General features: G+C 40.6%; 2 protein-coding genes across 5 annotated transcripts in view; both read left to right on the top strand.

Moving 5' to 3' along the window:
* The first annotated feature begins 4,253 nt into the window (after positions 1-4,253).
* LOC103457823 (cholesterol 24-hydroxylase-like) lies at positions 4,254-9,472 on the top strand. The gene is made up of 15 exons (XM_008398238.2): positions 4,254-4,497; positions 4,594-4,671; positions 4,829-4,910; positions 5,050-5,123; positions 5,246-5,332; positions 6,329-6,467; positions 6,552-6,662; positions 6,731-6,893; positions 7,039-7,104; positions 7,364-7,436; positions 7,520-7,604; positions 7,697-7,807; positions 8,100-8,188; positions 8,324-8,390; positions 8,483-9,472. The coding sequence occupies exons 1-15, from the start codon at positions 4,349-4,351 to the stop codon at positions 8,630-8,632; spliced, it is 1,524 nt and encodes a 507-aa protein (XP_008396460.1). The 5' UTR covers positions 4,254-4,348; the 3' UTR covers positions 8,633-9,472.
* Positions 9,473-10,625: 1,153 nt separating this feature from the next.
* Positions 10,626-18,347, top strand: part of ccdc85cb (coiled-coil domain containing 85C, b) — a 51,515-nt gene continuing 43,793 nt past the window's right edge. Inside the window, exon 1 of one of the 4 annotated variants that reach the window (XM_008398246.2) lies at positions 10,626-12,296. In XM_008398246.2, the coding sequence (XP_008396468.1) occupies positions 11,585-12,296 (712 nt within the window). In that variant the 5' untranslated portion in view covers positions 10,626-11,584. The remainder of the gene's footprint in view (positions 12,297-18,347) is intronic. The other 3 variants (XM_008398241.2, XM_008398244.2, XM_008398243.2) reach the window with 3 other exon arrangements.

Raw genomic sequence — 18,347 nt, 5'->3', positions numbered from 1 at the left:
TTTTTGTGTCATGGGGTGCTGGTCTTGGGTTGGTGGTCTTGACTACAACACTGCTACTGACTCCTTGGTTGCCTGTCCTCTCCCACCCACCTTCTTTCCATCCCCTTTCTGTTGTTGTTTCTTTAAAAATAAATGCCACTAGTGGCAAAAAAAGTGAAGTTCATTGTTAGGACAGGAGACCGGATGTTTTTATCCCTGAAATTATGATGCATAGAATCACATATCCAAGTGTAAACTATGTTACAGAGAATAAATACAATAAAAACATGCTTTATCTATGGCATTGTTCATTAAAATGGCACATTTCTAATGTATTCAAATTAAATATGATTGGTACACTTAATGATATTAGTGATTAGGTAATCCATTCAGCAAGTACTTTTACTTTTAATACTTAAGTATTTTTAAAAGCCAGTACTTTTACTTAAGTACAAATGTTAATGTGGTACTTTTACTTTTACTTGAGTAAATTTTTTGAGTACTTTCTCCACCACTGGTTGTATGTAATGTCCTTGTTCTGCWTTCTTATCATATTAATTAAGMGACTACTATCTTGATTTTTCAATAAATGGGAAAGMATGCGACTGGACTTATTAGTATTTCTGTTTTGCTTAAAGCAGTGTTTTCTGAACTTGACAAGTGTAGTCTATATTAAGCTCAGACTTAACAGCCATTCGTCCCTTTAAATTGGAGAGTGTTGGTGACTGTGTATTTGCTCCAGTCGGATCAACTCCCTTTCAAGGCCGGTTCTCCTCTCTACTAGAGCTGCTTTTTGGTGAGAACTATAAGATGACCGCGCAAAGTAGCTTTTGCTGCATCCCAGATTAYAGCAGAAGATACAGGAGAGTTTTTGTTGTCGAGCCAGAACTGCAATAGGTTACTCCGGACAAAGTTGCAAAAGGATTTATTATCTAAAAAGGATGTATTGAATTTCCAGGTGTAAGTTCTAAGGATACGAAAAATGGATCGACATCTAAAACTACTGGTGCATGGTCCGACAAACATATGGGGTCTATGCTACAGCTTCGAACAGAATGTAAAAGCAACCTCGGGATAAAAAAACAATCCAATCTGGCATAAATATTATGGGGATGTGAATAAAATGTATAGTCCCTTGCTTTAGGATTTAAATGTCGCCAAATATCTATCAAACCAGTGTCCATGCATACATTTTTTAGGACAGCTGAAGCTTTTGGGTTCGGCAGTTTTTCAGAAGAGGACCTGTCCAGAGATGCGTTCACTGCACAATTAAAGTCACCAGCCATAACTATTTATTGAATTTATTGTCGCTAGCCAGGGTGGCAACAGGGGTGGCAAGGCTCTCATTTGGGGTGGCAACTGCCACCCCATGCCATCCCAGTAGATCCGCCCCTGGTAAACACTATGCTTTTAACTCAGTTACATAACAAATAACCAGTGGTGGAAAGTAACGAAGTACCAGTACTTCGTTACTGTACTTAAGTACAATTTTCGTGTATCTGTACTTTACTTAAGTAGATTTAATAATGGGTACTTTCTACTTTTACTCCACTACATTTTACAGTATCTGTACTTTCTACTTCACTACATTTCTACAAAACTGTCGTGTTATTTGTTACATCCAAGTCTCATTGTGTTTTTTTTTTTTTTTTTTTTTTGTTAAAATGTGAAGTTCAAGGACTTAAGGTGGCGCCGTACAATCCAAGCAATAACGTGACTTGCGTGTCTGTTGTCACCCATCGCCTCCCCGTTTATTCGCACGCGGAGCTCCAGACATGCACAGTGGTTTCCTCTGAGTGGGAGAAGATGTCTGTCTAATTGTCAGTAATATAATAGCGCTGCATAAATCATAAGATATGGCGACATATAAAATCAGCAGCACTTCGCTTTCACAGACGGTGGGGACTTTGTCCAACTTTTAGCGTCACTTGGAAGGAAAGCTTAAAAAAAGGTAAGCTCCAGGGACGTGATGTTAGCAAAGCTAGCCGTACAGAGACACATATGTTGCATCTGCGATGAAAAAAAGTTGTCACTCATGCCCTGAATTATTGTGTGGAGATGTTGACTGAGGTGTCGCATATATGGGACAACGCTCTGACCAAAGTCTGCTATATAGTAATATGACATTCAGGAACGATCCGATTCTTCTGGACGGATCTTGACCAAGTCCTATAGTGCTGAAGCCTCACTGAGAGCCGTTCTTTGTTCTTGTAATGCTCTGCGTACAGTGCAGTAGCTATTTTATTTCATTAAAATATCTTTATATTTAATTGGCGAATAAATAAAACAAGAACGTAAGAATACAGAGCATGCTTTTTGTTTTCGTCACCTGTCATGGTGGCAGACGTAGCAGGAGAGAGGATGAGAACAGTCACGGTGCTCCTTCTGCTTGGTTACTTCTTCCTTATTGTGCCTTGGACAGTGTTCATAGTTGAGCGTTGTTTACCGTTAATTGCTATGTTTAATGGTGCAGACAGTTGTGGTTTCTGACATTGGCAATATGGGCAACCGCCCAGGGCGTTATTTTTTTAGGGATGGCAGGAGACCTCTGTGTATTGTGGCACAGAGATGAAAGCAAAACAGAATGAACAAGAGTTTGAATTGATGCTGGCTACATTTATTTCAGCTCTAAGTATTTAATGTTTAGGTGTTTTTATGGGAAAGTGGATCTTTCAGATCAATTTGAGAAGCAATTTTGATAGGTGCACTTAATTTTATTGTGTCATGTAGCGCAGGGTGCTGGTTTTGATTTGGTCTTGGGTTTGGTGGTCTAGACTACAACTCTGCTACGTGGCTCCTTGGTTCCATGTCCTCCCCTGCCAGTTGGATTTCTTTCAAAATAAATGTGTGGCAAAAGTGAAGTTCATGCTGTTAGGACAGGAGGCGAGATGTTTCCATCCCTGAAATTATGATGCATAGAATCACATATCTCAGTCTAAAATTATGTTACAGAGTAAACACAAGAAAAACATGCTTTATCTGTGGCATTGTTCATTAAAATGGCACATTTCTGATGTTTTAAAATTAAATATGATTGGTACACTTAATGATATTAGTGATTAGGTAATGCATTCAGCAAGTATTTTTACTTTTAATACTTAAGTATTTTTAAAAGCAGGTACTTTTTTACGTTTACTTAAGTAAAATGTTAATGTGGTACTTTTACTTTTACTTGAGTACATTTTTGTCTGTGTATTTGTACTTTTACTTAAGTAAATTTTTTGAGTACTTTCTCCACCACTGGTGTATACACAGGGGCGCTGTAATCTTGTTTACAGAATGAAGTAAGCATTTATTTGACTTAATCATGGGAAACCATACTGTTTTTAAAGCAAAGGTACGGTCCAAAGTATACATAAGCACATTTTGGTCATAAAGATACTGAAACGCAAGAAAGCGCACAGGGAATAACTTTCTAGCAAAAGGTAAGTTAATGTTGGAAATGCAAATAAAGGATCAACTGTAGGTTGTTTTCTTCTTATTTTTATGTTTATTTTATCTTAGCTAACTTTGAATAAGAAGGCTCAAAGTTTGCTAAAACTTTTTTATTATTATTATTTTTGACAAAAAATAATTATAAAAAAGCTCCTAAATCTAAAGTTTATCAATACAGAAACAAAAGGGTTTGTCTGAATAACATCAGTACACAGTTTATAAATAATCTAGAAATTCTTCTATTCTGAGAATTTCTAAGGAACCTTTTTTTAAATGATGGTGCAAATATAGATTCTTCATAAATCAAGAAAATTTTGGACAACCCTGAGCGTCCTCGAGATGGGAAGTTAAAACATAACGTCCTCAGTCAGAGGCTTCTTTATAATCCACACTGCAACAGGAGGTCCCTCCTGCCCCAAGCTGTCAGTCTCAACAACTCATTGTTTTTTGTGACCAATAAGGAATTTTTAAACTGAATTGAATAAAATTAACGTCTACTAGAAGGATCGTACTTGGGCAACTTAAAATTTGCTCCAATTGTACTTGTTGATGAACTGAACAGTGGAACATCATGGCATTGTATCTATTGATTAAACGTGGGTCATTTATGATGCATTTTTGCAAAAGAAGGATCAAGTTCAAATTTAATGAGTGGCAAATTTAGGAGGCAAGTGTGCTGTTAGAACAAGGCTATGGAAAATTCCCAAATATTGCCTCTCCCACTACATTTTCAACTAGTAAGCTGAACAAAGAGAGGAAATTCCACTTCATATCTGATTACTGAAATGATTCGCTCTCTACAGCACCACCTACCTGACATGAAATGCAACATGAACTTTGATTACACTAATTCTGTTCCAGAGTTCAGGGGGAGTGACTTGGATTGGATCATTATTTACTGTCCGTGAACAAGCTCTCAGCTCAGTTTGGGAAAATGGCGGTTTTCCACCTCCTTTTGGGTTTGCTTGGCAAAGCCCTCATCCTGCTATGCTGTCTGCTCTTCGTCGCCTTTCTGGGTTACTGCCTGTACCTCAGGCACATTCACATGAAATACGATCACATACCAGGGCCACCGAGGAACAGGTAAAGCCAAGCGGGTTTGTGTTTGCTACCGGTCTCTGCGAAACATTTATTCTGACTTCTTCTTTTTCCTTCTTCCTTTTTCCTTTCTCTGCACAGCTTCTTCCTTGGCCACTCGCCAACCCTCTTGAGGATTATGAAAAAAGATGGACTAGTTCATGACAAGTTCCTGGAATGGTAAGCACAGGAAGTTCACACAGAGCTCTAGTCCATTGAGCTTTCCAGGAAATTTCTGCTTCACTAAAATACAATCTCTAATCAGTTTACAGTATAAAGGATTCTGGTTGCATGTGTGTTTTCTTCAAAAAAATAATAATTTACATGTCATTTTCAGGTCTGAGACTTACGGACATGTTTACAGGTTAAATTTTCTCCATTACGTTACTGTGTGCGTGACCTGTCCAGAAGCAACAAAGGTGAATATGGGTGTGTGTGTATGTGTTGCAAGAGAAACGGTGTGAGAGTTCAGGAACAATGACAGCACGTCTCTGCAAGTGTGAAACCAGAAGTACGGAAATCTGTATTTATCCTGTATTTCATTGGTTCTTGTTTCAGGAAATCCTGATGTCCCCAAAGTACCCCAAGGACAAATTTGTCTACAAAAGGCTCTTTTATCTATTTGGTCAAAGGTTGTTCTTACATTCATTGAACATAAAAAAAAATAACTTTCTCTTTAGGTGCTGTTATCCATTTAGTTTGTGAACCAGAAGTTGAAAGCATTACATTGAAGCTAATCCTTTGGTTTTTACAGGCTTTTTGGCAATGGCCTGATAACAGCTCGGGATCATGACATGTGGTACAAACAGCGCCGGATCATGGACCCTGCCTTTAGCAGCTTGTGAGTCATTCAGCCTCTGTTAATTATTTGATCTTCGAATAATTGTTGTCAGGCATAAGAAAACAAAAATTTTTTGGGGGATAAACCTAAATCAATCTCCCTTTTGCCACCACCATGTTTCACATTTCTCCAGATGTTTGTCCTATCCGACTTCTCGTGGCTCTTTTTCAACAGTGGCTTTATTTAAAGGGGGGAACTATGTAAATTCAACATATGTTATTTACTTTATATCACTTTATCATGTTATCCTATCATCAAAAACATATTTTTAGTGTTGGTCTGATTCTTTCATGCATGCCTAAGAAATTCTTGAGTCTCCCTTGGCAACCATTCGGCGGTGAATAACACTCGCTCCCACAAAGCTCAGCCCATTTCCGCTAAGCTCCTCCTGGGAGCTGCGGTCTCCAGCTGAACTTCCGCCCTACAGAGCTTCTCCTCCAGACTAGCTAGAAGCAATTAGCAAACACCTGTTGGAACTGCTAGTCTGCTGAGTTCATCATGCGAACTACTTCTCAGTCCAGAATGGTTGTAAACAACATAATGAGAAGCATTGTGCTGAAGGCGGGGTGTCGGAAAGAACAGCAGCTTCTTAAAGAGACAGAAGTCAATTTTAAGTCACCTAGTCAAACTTATTTTACGTTGTATTTCACACATACAGAATTTTACAGCTGTAAAACGGCACTATGTACCTAGAAAATACATCATTCTGCCTCTTAGGCTACTCTCTCATGAAGGACAGATTTGTAGAGGGAATCAGTATCCAGATTCATCATTGGCCTCTTGGCTGCTTCTCTGATTAAAACGCCTGAAAGTTTGTTTCTTCTTTTCATTTCTTACTGTTATCCACAGCTCTGTCTTTGTCTATCACATTTAACCCCAATAAATTCAACAATTCATTGGTGAGAAGTTGGGGCGGGGGGAAATGTAAGCAGTGTGAATACTTTTGCAAGGTTTCTTCTGTGCGTGACATTTCTTGGTTTGCATCTTTTCTTCGAGGTACTTGAGAGGCCTAATGGGGACTTTCAACGAGAGAGCGCAGAAACTGATGGATAAGCTCTCAGAATTAGCTGATGGCAACAAAGAGGCCAACATGCTGCAACTTGTCAATTGCGTCACGCTCGATGTCATCGCTAAGGTAACATTTGACAAAAATCCTGCCGTGGAGTCTGACCGTCTGGCTTAATGAGAAAAATGTGTTTCTTTCCTTGTCAAACCTCAGGTCGCTTTTGGGATGGAATTAGACCTCCTGAAGAATACTTCACCATTCCCCAAGGCCATCGAGACTTGCCTAAAAGGGATGGTGCACTACGTTAGAGATGTCATGTTTGAGGTAACAGTTCAGTTGAAGATGAGCTCTTCAACGATCGAGGGCACTGTAACTGGAGTTTTTTCTTCCAGTACAACCCCAGGAACAGAACGTTTGTTAACGAAGTGAGGGATGCCTGTCGCCTGCTGCGTACAACAGGAGCTCAGGTGATCCGAAAGAGAAAGCTCGCCATGCAAAACGGGGAGGATGTTCCGAAGGACATCCTCACGCAGATCATCAAGACTGCAGCCACAGGTGGGAATGAAAAGATGGCCGATAAGAATAGCTGTTGCTCTAACACAACATTAATCATTGGGTCATTTTACACAGCTTAGCATGTGGGCTACTTCCCACATTATCCAAGATGTTAGCTGACTTGTCAATTTTCTCCCTGTTCCAGAGGAAACCATGACAGAAGAAGATGAGGAGTTCATGTTGGACAACTTTGTGACATTTTTCATTGCTGGTGAGGAGTTTTGGTTCTTTGCCATGGTGATTTTTTTTACTGTTTGATTAAATATAAACTTAGATTTGATATAGACTGATCCTGCTCTAAGCTAACTTAGCAATTCACGTTAGGATTATGGGTTTGAGTCACCACACCGGGATAGGCTATGATCACCAAAAGTGGGTTAAAGTGAATAACTACGTTACATTAAGAGTAGGTTTTTGACTAATTGAGTTTTGGATAATTGTAATGTGATTCTAAAATAGCCTCTTTCTAGGTCAAGAAACAACAGCCAATCAACTTGCATTTTGCATCATGGAACTTGGAAGACATCCTGACATCCTGGAGAAGTAAGAACCAAAAATTAGCTCTGTCATTGCTTGTTAGTGCAGTTAGTGAGCCATGATGTTTATGGCGTGATTATACTTTACAGAGCAAAGAAAGAAGTGGATGATGTCATTGGGATGAAACAAGAAATAAGCAATGATGACCTTGGGAAGCTGATCTATCTCTCACAGGTAACTTTTAGTTGCTACTTCTATCTCTTTATACACATTTATATGAAATTTCTGTCTTTATTGACGTGTTTGTTTTTGTAATTGTTGCTCAGGTGCTGAAAGAGACTCTGAGGATCTACCCGACTGCACCAGGAACGTCCCGTGACATAGAGGAAAACATGACTATTGATGGTATCCGCATACCTGCCGGAGTCAACTGTATGGTGAGTCCTTTGCTGTTGAATGTCCCTCATTAGAACAAAAATATGAATCATTGTAAAACTAAAGACACAATAAAATCACAACAGGCAATGACATTGAGTTTGTGGTTCCACTTAAACTTATGACTTTGCACATAATGACTTGAATTCATGGATCTACTGTCTGCTTTATAGTCCCTTCCAATGGTCACTTGAACTTCTTCACACTTTCTCACATAACAACCACAAGCTCCAATGTACTTATTTGGGATTTAAAGTAAAATCTCTTTCATTATTCTGGCACTGTCATACTCAGTTTAGCTCCTTTACCACTGGGAGAATGGAGAAGTTCTTCAAGGACCCTATGAAATTTGATCCCGACAGATTTCATGCAGATGCTCCAAAGTAAGTAATACACAATCATTGCATCATGACAGGTTTTTTTTAATTTTTTTTATTTTTTTATTCGGTGTGACTTTTGCACATCTTAGTTGTGCCAGAAATAAGAAGCAAATATTCTTTCTTATCTTGTTTTATAAGGCCCTATTACTGCTACTATCCCTTTGCTCTGGGTCCACGGTCATGCCTGGGTCTGAACTTTGCTCAGGTGAGTCAGACAGAGTCAAGATATTGTGCTTCCCAAAAATACAAATGGTACATATTAAGTTAATGAAAAAAAAAATACTTATGTGTTTTCAGATGGAGGCTAAAGTGGTGATGGCAAAGCTGCTCCAGAGGTTCGATTTCGACCTGACCCCAGGACAGACCTTTGAAGTCCAGGACACTGGAACCCTGAGGCCAAAGGGCGGAGTGATCTGCACCGTCAAACACAGGAAATATAAAAACTGAGCGATGTTAAAGTTTTACAATAGAAATCACAGCAGTCCATGGGATAAAAGATGCTCATAATGAACAACAAATTTCTTTGCGTATTTAAATTTGTTTGTGCATGCATTAATCTTTCAGCTTGGTTATTTTTTGCCGATTTAAATATCTAGAAAAGTTTATTTTGGTAGAATGTGTTGGTTATCAGTTCACTGTAATTTGACTTCCTGACAACGCACACATGGGGGCGCTGTTAGCTCTTTAAAAAAAAAAAAAAAAAAAAGTGAAAGCTGAACAGCGTCTGTTAAACCCACACAAAACTGAAACTCCACTTCAGAACTGTTTAAAAGAGATCTTCCCTTTCAACAAATTTCATAGGCTGTAGTTGTTTAGCAGTGATAACATGTGATTGTTACCCTGTCACTTTCTCATTTAAGTAATGAAGACTTTGTGTCTAGATGTTCACAAATGGATGAAACCAAAGATTCAATCAATTTGTCACTCCTTTTCCTGATACAATGCAATTTTTTACTCAATTTCATGGTTATAGATAATGTGATTTTACTTATACTCACATTTGTATCATGTGAAAGCCAAGTTACAAACACATCCCGCACATTTTTTTAGTAAATTTTTTAAGTAATTAATTTTACCATTTCTTAAAATGCTTGAATGGAAACAAACAAACACTGGATTTTTTTTTCTAAGACATCTTCCCGCTAATATGGATGTTAGACATACAAAGTCTCTCCTTTTGCCTATTTTTTCTTTGCTCTTTTCTGTGTATTGGTCTTTGTTAATATTTGACTTGATATGTTTTGCTTTTGCTTTCTTGAATTTACAATAAACAAATATATAATTTTTGTTTTGGTGGAATTTTCAAGTCAATTAGCTCAGCAAACAGAAGCTTGTACATTTTCTGCACTTCATACTTTAAAATAGACACCCTTATATAAAATGTTCATAGGTTGCTATTAAGAAACAATTCTGAAACAGTGATTGTACATATATTTGACAAAATAACAAAACGGTAGCAATAACGAATATTTATGCTTTGAATCATTCTGGTAGGACATGACGGTCAGACACAACGTAAGCAAAAAAAACTTTAGGCATAATGTTTTTGGACAGAATTGAATTCGCAGACAACAAAACAGAGGACATGTTTGGCATAAAAACAGATTAAACATTCCAGGAGAAGAACCTTATTCCAACTGTGAATAATGGAGGTGGAAGTGTCATGGTTTGAGGATGTTTTGTTGACAGTGGGACCTGGCTAGTTCACCATCATTGAATTCACCATGATTTCTTCTGGGCTGTATGGGTAAGAAACCCCTCAAACATCTCAAAACTGGTCAAATTTCCTCAGACTTATGTCAAAGACTAATGGATTGCTACAGGACACATCTTACTAAAGTTTATTTTAGCCAGAGGAAGTATCGTAGTAGCCACTAGCTAACTTACCGTTACCTAACATTTTCATTAGAGTTATAATACTGAGGGAAATGGCTTCAATCTGGGTTGTTGTTGTGTTTTTTTTTCATGACATTTAGGCCATAAATAAACTATGAATAGACATGAACCTGTTATCATTTATTATAAGAAGAAAAGAACATATTATTAAATGGAGTGTATTGATTCTTTTTTTGACATGACTGAATGTTTCAGATCATCAAACAAATCTAATAATCTAAAATTCCGTTTTAATAATTTTAAAACGCTATTTTAAAAGTATTTCAGATAGTGGAAATGGATTAAGAACATGGTTCATTACGATTAGGACTTGTATAATTAATCTTTTTTAGTTTTTTATAAACAAAATTAATTTATTACTATAAATATAATTGTATATCTATATGCAATTATAAAAGCAATGTCTATAAATCATATACAATTTACATAATTGTATATAAATTATATATATATATATATATTTATACAATACAATTGCCTGTATATAAGTTTATATACAGTTGTATTATTGTAATTTAGGCTGCCATGGCTGTATTATATATACCACAAAAACATGCACTGCCTCTGCACATAAATGGAGTAGATTTCAGAGTATTTTCAAATAATTAACCCTTTTGTTCCGGTTTTTTCCGTGGTGTCTTGAACGCACCGCGCTGTTGCTTTAAGAGGGCCGAGCTTCCACAGCGCTGAGTCTGAAGCGCACTTTTCATCTACCTGCTGCCTTGCCTCTCTCCTCCGTCTTGATTGGCCCTCTGGAGCCAAATCCCCTTGAATGATTTCAAACCCGAAGGCTTTGGACACAGAGGAGGAAGAGCGGGAGGAGGAGGAGAGGGGGGAGGTGTTCGCTGGAAACTGGGCAGGGTGGAAGAGACGGAGCCCTCTGAGTCCACCTAACGCACCATCTCATGACAGAGGTTTTATCCGCGGAGAAACGCTGTTGCTGACGGCTTACCGCGTCCAGACGGTGGGAAAGGTGGAAAGGCGCGGACTGAGTTCGCTTTAACGCTCGCGCACCTCTCTGAAATCAACCCTCTTTCTTTCTTTCTCTGTTTCTTCTTCTTTTTTTGCTTATTGTTTTTCTATAAGCACTTGAGTGGAGTGATGTCCAGCGCGGATGGTGTCTAAGCTGTGGGACGCGGTGTGCTGACTGGACTTGTCGCTTGAGACTAATAGGACCGGGCTGGGGAATTCCTCTGAATAAATATCTAAACACAAACAGTAATTACTGGAGAAATGTGAGTACCAACAGTTGTCTCTGAGCTCCATTGAGGCTTTTATTTACCAGATCAAAAGGGTTTGGGGGGAAGAGCATTCAGCTCATGCACAGGTTGCCATAGCATCACATTAATATTTCCACTCCTTTTAGAGCCTAACAGCATCTTCACATTTTTGGACAATGTGCTCGTTTCTCAACACCATTCCTCAGCTCAGGTCGGGTCGAATCGGGTCCTCGCAGTAAATTCCGAGCCACAGGATTCACAAACTGAGATTCAGACTACAGCCATGGCTAAAAATCCCTCTGAGGGGGCCAAGGATGACCTGAGCCAGCTGACGGACGATGACCTGCTGCGGTGCAGTAAAGAGGAGCTGGTGAGGAAACTAAGGAGGGTCGACGGCGAGAAAATGAACTTGATGATTGAGCACGGCAACATGATGAAAGACATCAACCGGCGGCTGCAGGTGCACCTGCACGAGATCCGCAGCCTGAAGGAGGTCAACCAGAAGCTGCAGGACGACAACCACGAGCTCCGGGAGCTCTGCTGCTTCCTGGACGACGACAGGCAGAAGGGCAAGAAGCTGTCCCGGGAGTGGCAGCGCTTTGGCCGCTACACCGCCAGCGCCATGTGGAAGGAGGTGGGCGCCTACATGATGAAGCTCAAGGAGCTGGAGGCCAACCAGGAGAGCGTGCTGAGGGAGAACTCGGAGCTGAAGGAGATCATCCTCATGCTGGACGAGGAGAGGAACGGGGCCGGCTCCAGGAGCTCCATAGACAGCCAGTCTAGCCTCAGCAACCTGAACGGCAGCGCGGGGACGGTGAGGGACGTCGGAGACGGGAGCAGCACGTCCAGTACGGGGAGCGCGGGCAGCCCGGATCACCACAATCACAGCCACATACACAAGCCCTCGGAAAACAGCAAGATGCCCACCATGAGGAGGTCGATGGATGATCTGTCAGCTCCGCATCATCACAGGAGCATCCCCAACGGACTCAACGGTGAGTACACTCATGGGGGATACTTCCTAGTCAAGCACTCGTCAAAAGCCCCTCTTGTTCTTGAAATTCCAAATCATAGTTGCCATTTGGAGGTTGTCAGAGGGCCCGGTGGTGCCGGATGCAGCCTCTCCTCTCTGACTGCCCCAGGGCACCTGTGGCTACTATCCAGTAGCTTGCCATGTGAACATGCGCATGAATGAATGTAATCTGAAGTGCTTTGGGACCATCTGGACTTGATAAAGCCCTATACAAGTAAAGGCCACTTACAATTACCTCTTACCATTGGGTATTTTGGGTCTATCTTTATTGTCATGCTATCTTTGGTGTGATAAAGGTGGACACTGCATCCCTAAAAGACCTTCCCAGTCCTGAGCTAACCCATCCTCTGAGGTCTGCCCTGATTTAGGTCAGTACACTCTTGGTTCTGAAGACGCCTTAATAGCTTTGAGATGAGGCACTGGCGATCACCGCCGTCTCTGTGATTGGAGGAAGAGAGAGCGCCTCTCTTCTTCGGCCCAGTTTGACATTCGTGGCACGGGCCCAGACATCAATGTCCCTGCGAAATCTAAATACATGACCAGAAAGCCACAAATGCCATGATGGGACATGAGGACACTAAGCCTTGTTTGGCTCCTCCGTGATCTGTTTAGCGAACGGAATAAACTGCTTCACTGGAGTAAAAAAAACAACAACACAGCTCTCTGTCTCACTGAGGCTTTATTTTTATTTACAAGGACAGGGCAGCGGCATGTAGGAGCAGGACACAGATAAGGTTGCAAGGGCGCATGTTATCCATTAGACATTCCTGGAACTGTGTGCTTGATAAAACCGTGCAGGTAACGGATACAAAAAAAAGGTGAAACCGTGCGCGAGGGAGAGCAAAGGGAGCCCTTAATCCAGATATTGTCACGCGCGGCAGCTAGGGCAGTTTTTGACTCCTGTTATGTAACCTCACTATTGTGCCTGCGGTGTCCTAGAGCCGCTCCGAGCTGCTGTTTCAACAGATGTGTGCGACATTGTTTGGCCCAAGGGATTTACCACAGAGTCATGTACGGTCCTTGCATTTATCATGCGGAGACCAGAAACGTCTGTGGATTTTACTGCCATTTTAAGTGATATAATGTGCATCAGTATGAATTGGAAGATAATTGGTACATGACATCCCAATTATATGTAGCCCACCTGAGTCAATATGTAAAACCACCATTGAAATTACCAATGCAAATCTTTTTTTCAAATTTATGCCAATTGTTTTCCAAAATACTAGCAGGTAACACTCAGTTAGATTGAATTACATTTCACAATTAGACTTTAACTAGATCTTTACAGCACATCAATATGCTTTTATTTACATGCTGTTATTTATGATTTTACTTGAGGTTGTTGCCCTGCTGGAGGGTGATTTGTATTTTTTTTTCCATGATTGTTCTTCTTTCAGCTCAATCCATCTTCCAATTCAACCATGACCAGATTCTCTGTCACTGCTAAGGAAAAAAAATCCCCGCATCATGATGCTTCCCCCGCCATGTTTCACCATAGGATCACAGGTTCAAAGTAATGTGCAGTTTCAGTTTTCCACCGTACACATGCATACTGTGCTTTGGCCACAAAACTAGATTTGGGTGTCATCAACCAAACTATGCAGGACTTCTTATGACTTATTTTTTAAATTGGAATGTGATCACACTCAGGGGCATGATTTACCAATTGGATGCCTTCTTGATTGGTTGCACTGGGTTTTTATTCGGGGTGTCAGAGTAAATGTGGCTGAATACAAATGCACTATACTGTTTATAATCAGTAGTTTTTGAAAAAATATTTAAATATGCATATTTTCCCTTCTACTTTACATAGTATGTGCAACATTTTTGGCATTTCACATTTTCATGTGAAAATTTTCAGTTACTTTCTTGCTATATTTTGTGACATTTAAGACAAAAAATTGGCACCGGCCAACACCGGAATTGGCAGGTCAGGCTTTTAAAAGATCGGTAATCGGCGATCGGCCAGAAAACTGCAATCGATGTACTCCTTGCATGTCTACTTTTGCAAGGCTCTGCAAATATGTGGAAAAGCTAACTTCATTTGGACGTTTCTGTTGATTTGATGCTATCTGGTATAGCACATGGCGCAGCCTCACAAATCTGTCATCCTTGTAAACAGATGAATTTCGAAGGGAACACAACTGACATCTCCTAAGATGCCATTTGATAATGGTATCTTAGCAATCCTCCCCTGATGCCGCCTCGCTGTTTTGTTGCACGTTAGATCGCTGGGAGAGGAAGCACGCGGATCAAAACACCGTTTTCCTCCTCAGTGAATAATTCCCTTCAACACTCTCTCAGATAGAAACCTAGTCATGACAGGCTTCACGATGTGCCAGACTGGAGGGAAAACGGTCTTCTTTTTTTTTTTCTTTTCCTTCCACTGGGAAAGATTTACTCAGTTGGCTGGTTGAAATCTGAGAGGAGTGACCGTGTTGTGAGGTCGGATCTCCCCCCATGGTGTGAGGTCTGGAGTGGCTTTTATTTAATGCTGTCCAAATGCCACAGGCTCCCCTGGGCATTCAAGACACCAGCTCTGGGATTGCCACTCAAATGCTAAATGAACAGCATCTGTCTGCTTGTGAGATGTATATACAGTCAGAGAGGAGGAAGAGGATGTGGATAAAATAAGAATACTATAGGGTACTGCATCGTTTTTGCCAAACAGAACCTTTCTCTGCTGATTTTAGTCCTATCCTCATTGGAAAATTCCTATCTTTTTGAATGATAAATAATCTGAAGAGGAGCCTAAGCAAGGGGCTCTAAGTAGATTTTGGGTTTTGGGGGGGAGTGGCAGAATGGCAACAAGGGGTTGGTTAGGACGCTTTGGAGAGGCACGATGGGGTTTCCTGGAGGGGCTATTAAGCTCTATAGAGGCTGCGTTTTGCAGACATCCCACTGTCTGCTTAATTGAATTTCTTGAGCACTGACACGTCTGACCACCTCCAACCTCCCCTACCCCCCCTCCCACCCAGCCCTTTTCTTCTTACTTTGTGGTGAAGAGTGACGACATCTGTTTAGAACAAAAACGTAGATAAATCAGCAAGGGCCGCTTTGAGTGCCATGCCACGGGTTTCGTAACCTACTGCATAATCATAATAGGCTTTTCGAAGTCTGCAATCAATTTTGGAAGCCGTGGAACCCGATTCCACTCAAAGACGGACTGATTCGCAGGCTGTCGCAGAGAATTTGCATAAAACTCCCTCACAGAGCCTTAAAAACTGAACTGAGCACAGCACAGGATTAAAACAAAGGGGCCAAGCGAGACGGGGTGCTTTGACAATGTCCAGATGAGCTGCTGATAAAAATCCCCTCTTGCGATAATGCTTGTTGACCTTTAGCAGGTCTCAAATGTTCCCCTGGCCTTTTTGCCGATGGCGGCTTTGAGAAGCAGTATTTGTAGTTCAGCAGATAAAAGTGCTCAGAATAAGCCAGTCGATGCAGCTTCTCCCAGTCAGATGTTTTTCCATCTGACTGGGAGAAACATAGTCTGCCATCAGCATTTTTTTAAGCTAAAAACTTGGGAGTATTGCAGTATTCTGCCATTGTAGGATTCTAACAAAACTAATATATACAGCACTAAATTAGGAATATTTGCAGCCATGCTTTGTTGAACATAACTCAACCTAAATATCAATTTTTTTTAAAACCTTGGACATGCATTGCATTCAAATGTCTAGAACGTTCATTTGAAATTAATGCCTTCTCGTGTGGCACAGTAGTTCTTGTTTTAAATGTCACTGCATTCGATGGGTGTTAAATTTAGGTATTTTTTGATATCCGAGTAACATTTTGCCTTAAGTATTCCCTTTGAGTTCGTACTCAGCTCTTCCAATATCTGTAGAAACAAACCCCTTCACGCTCTGCCCTGCTCACTACTTGTGCTGCATGCAGAACTTACAGAAAGGGGGCATGTAGACATCCAACCACAAAGACACACAAATACACACACTCACAACATGTCAAATGTCAAATAGAGTAACCCTCTATTTATCTATGTACTATTTCTTTTTTTCTTAAAAAAATAAATGCTATTTATTTTTTTATAGTGCGTTGGCTTTCTGTTGGATATTGGGTGATCCCATCTGAACAACAATAATGTACTCTGAGCAACTCTGAATGTCTTTCCAGATAGTCTAAACTACTTTGTTAGCATTGTAATGTCATTTTGAGTGAGACTAACTATTTGCTGTCCCTGCTAGAGCAGTTGGATCTGTAGTAAGAATCTGATGGGAAAATAAGCTCAGGAATGTCTTCATGACACCATATAAATCAGGGTTTTAGCGTGGCATGCCTCGCTAAATGTTGCCGTTTCGACAACTTTATTGATAGGAGATAGTGAGAGGTCTCAAAGTGTATAAATCTTTGATTATCTTTATGGCAGACTCTTACTGCTGTCAAGGTTTTTGGCTGAAAATGTCTCGCCTCATGCGGTTTTTGTTAGACATAAAATTTAAACGGACTGATTTGGGTTTTCAGTCATACCCACAATAGAGAAGGTTAGTGGCCAAACCCAATCCTTTCAACAGGGACCGAAATATTCTTACTTTATTTATTTTTTTATTTGTTAGGATTACCCAATGCTGTCCTTGGCTGTGACCAGCATAGAACCACATAAAAACTAAGAAGGGGCAATACATGGATCAGAAGTTGTATCACCATGTCCTCTGCAGCCAGATTATTACATCATGACCAGGCTTCCACCTCTAACTCTTAACCTTCCCAACCAAATCCATTAACACCCAACCTAGACATTCACTGGGACATAGTACAGGGTGTTAGGGATGCTTTCAGGGGTTATCCAGTCTTTGTATAACCGAGGCAAAAGCTGTCTCCACATTCTTGGCACAAGCTCAAGCTTGTTTGCGGTACAGGTTGGACCCAGCCACGACTGCTCCTTGTCTCTGATCCTCCTTGTGGTGTTTATGGACAGGAACTCAAGATAGTGTTGGAAGAGAAGAAGATGTCCGTCTTGGGATAATGGTGTTTTGTTTGTGAATGACATAATAGGGAAAGTTCGATCAGGGCATCGTCTTTTGCGGTCTCTCGTAGTGACCTGTCTATGTCCTTACCCTTGCTTATGGTTAACAGATAGAAATCATTACAAAAAGAACAAGAACTCAAATACAAGCGGGTTAAAGGAGCTGCCTTTGGTCGAGTGGATAAGTTGAGAAGCTTCATTATCTAGAGAGAAGCCACAGCTTCTCAACATCAAAAGGATTCACCTTCGGTGGTAAAGGCATCTGGATTAAGATGCATCCTGGGTGCCTCCCTTTGGAGGTTGTCCAGGCACATCATGCTGGGAAGAAACACCAGGGAAAATTTAGAACTCACTGGAAAGGGTTGAATTACCCCCTGAATGAACTGGAGAGAGCTGCTGGGGAGAGATGTCTCCGGGTTTCTCTCCTGGATCTGTTACCCTCACGATCCAACCTTAGACACGCAGGAGGTTTCATATCTAAGGTTGGGTGGAAGGATTTTCTGGCATTTATTGCAGTGATTGTATCTCATGATAATAATCTTAGAGGATTGTACACGGTAAACTTTGCTTATTGCGTGGGATAATTTTAGTGTCTGGACTATGGGGAAGGTTCTGTTATTGTAGGCCAGTAATTTATGTTGTAAATTACTGTTTTTTGTCTCTTACATAAATGGGCTGAACTTTGTCTCAACGACAGCTGAGCCAAAGAGCCGACTATTACTTGACAAGTAAGCAAAAGCATTTGCTGGGTCAAAAAGCTTAGTGCAGTTACTAAAGGCACTGAAGGGGCAGGCGTCAAACTTTGTTTCGATCAATATCTGAAAGCAGTCATAGCAAAGTGTCTTGGCTTTAAACATTTTAGCAATAAGCTTATATTCTCACTTTTCAGACCTATCAGCTCTTGCAGCTATATCTGGCTCTCCTCTCTGAAACCAGTTGGGTCGGTTGGTGATTAACATTCGTGAGACATTTTTGTAAGACTTTCATTGAAGTATGCTGTGTGACCTGGTCAGTGGAGTATGTTTC

The sequence above is a fragment of the Poecilia reticulata genome, linkage group LG21 (genome assembly GCF_000633615.1).
Source record: "Poecilia reticulata strain Guanapo linkage group LG21, Guppy_female_1.0+MT, whole genome shotgun sequence".
In the NCBI taxonomy this organism is placed as follows: domain Eukaryota; kingdom Metazoa; phylum Chordata; class Actinopteri; order Cyprinodontiformes; family Poeciliidae; genus Poecilia; species Poecilia reticulata.
The sequence above is the reverse complement of the archived record's forward strand: the minus strand, read 5'-3'. Positions and strand labels throughout refer to the sequence as shown.

What these genes read in the sequence shown, in the direction of transcription:
- LOC103457823 (XM_008398238.2), top strand. Translation starts at nt 4,349, where the DNA reads ATGGCGGTTTTCCACCTCCTTTTGGGTTTGCTTGGCAAAGCCCTCATC. An exon ending in TTTTATCTATTTGGTCAAAG is followed by an intron (nt 5,124 to 5,245) that starts GTTGTTCTTACA and finishes TGGTTTTTACAG; the next exon opens with GCTTTTTGGCAATGGCCTGA. An exon ending in TGTGACATTTTTCATTGCTG is followed by an intron (nt 7,105 to 7,363) that starts GTGAGGAGTTTT and finishes GCCTCTTTCTAG; the next exon opens with GTCAAGAAACAACAGCCAAT.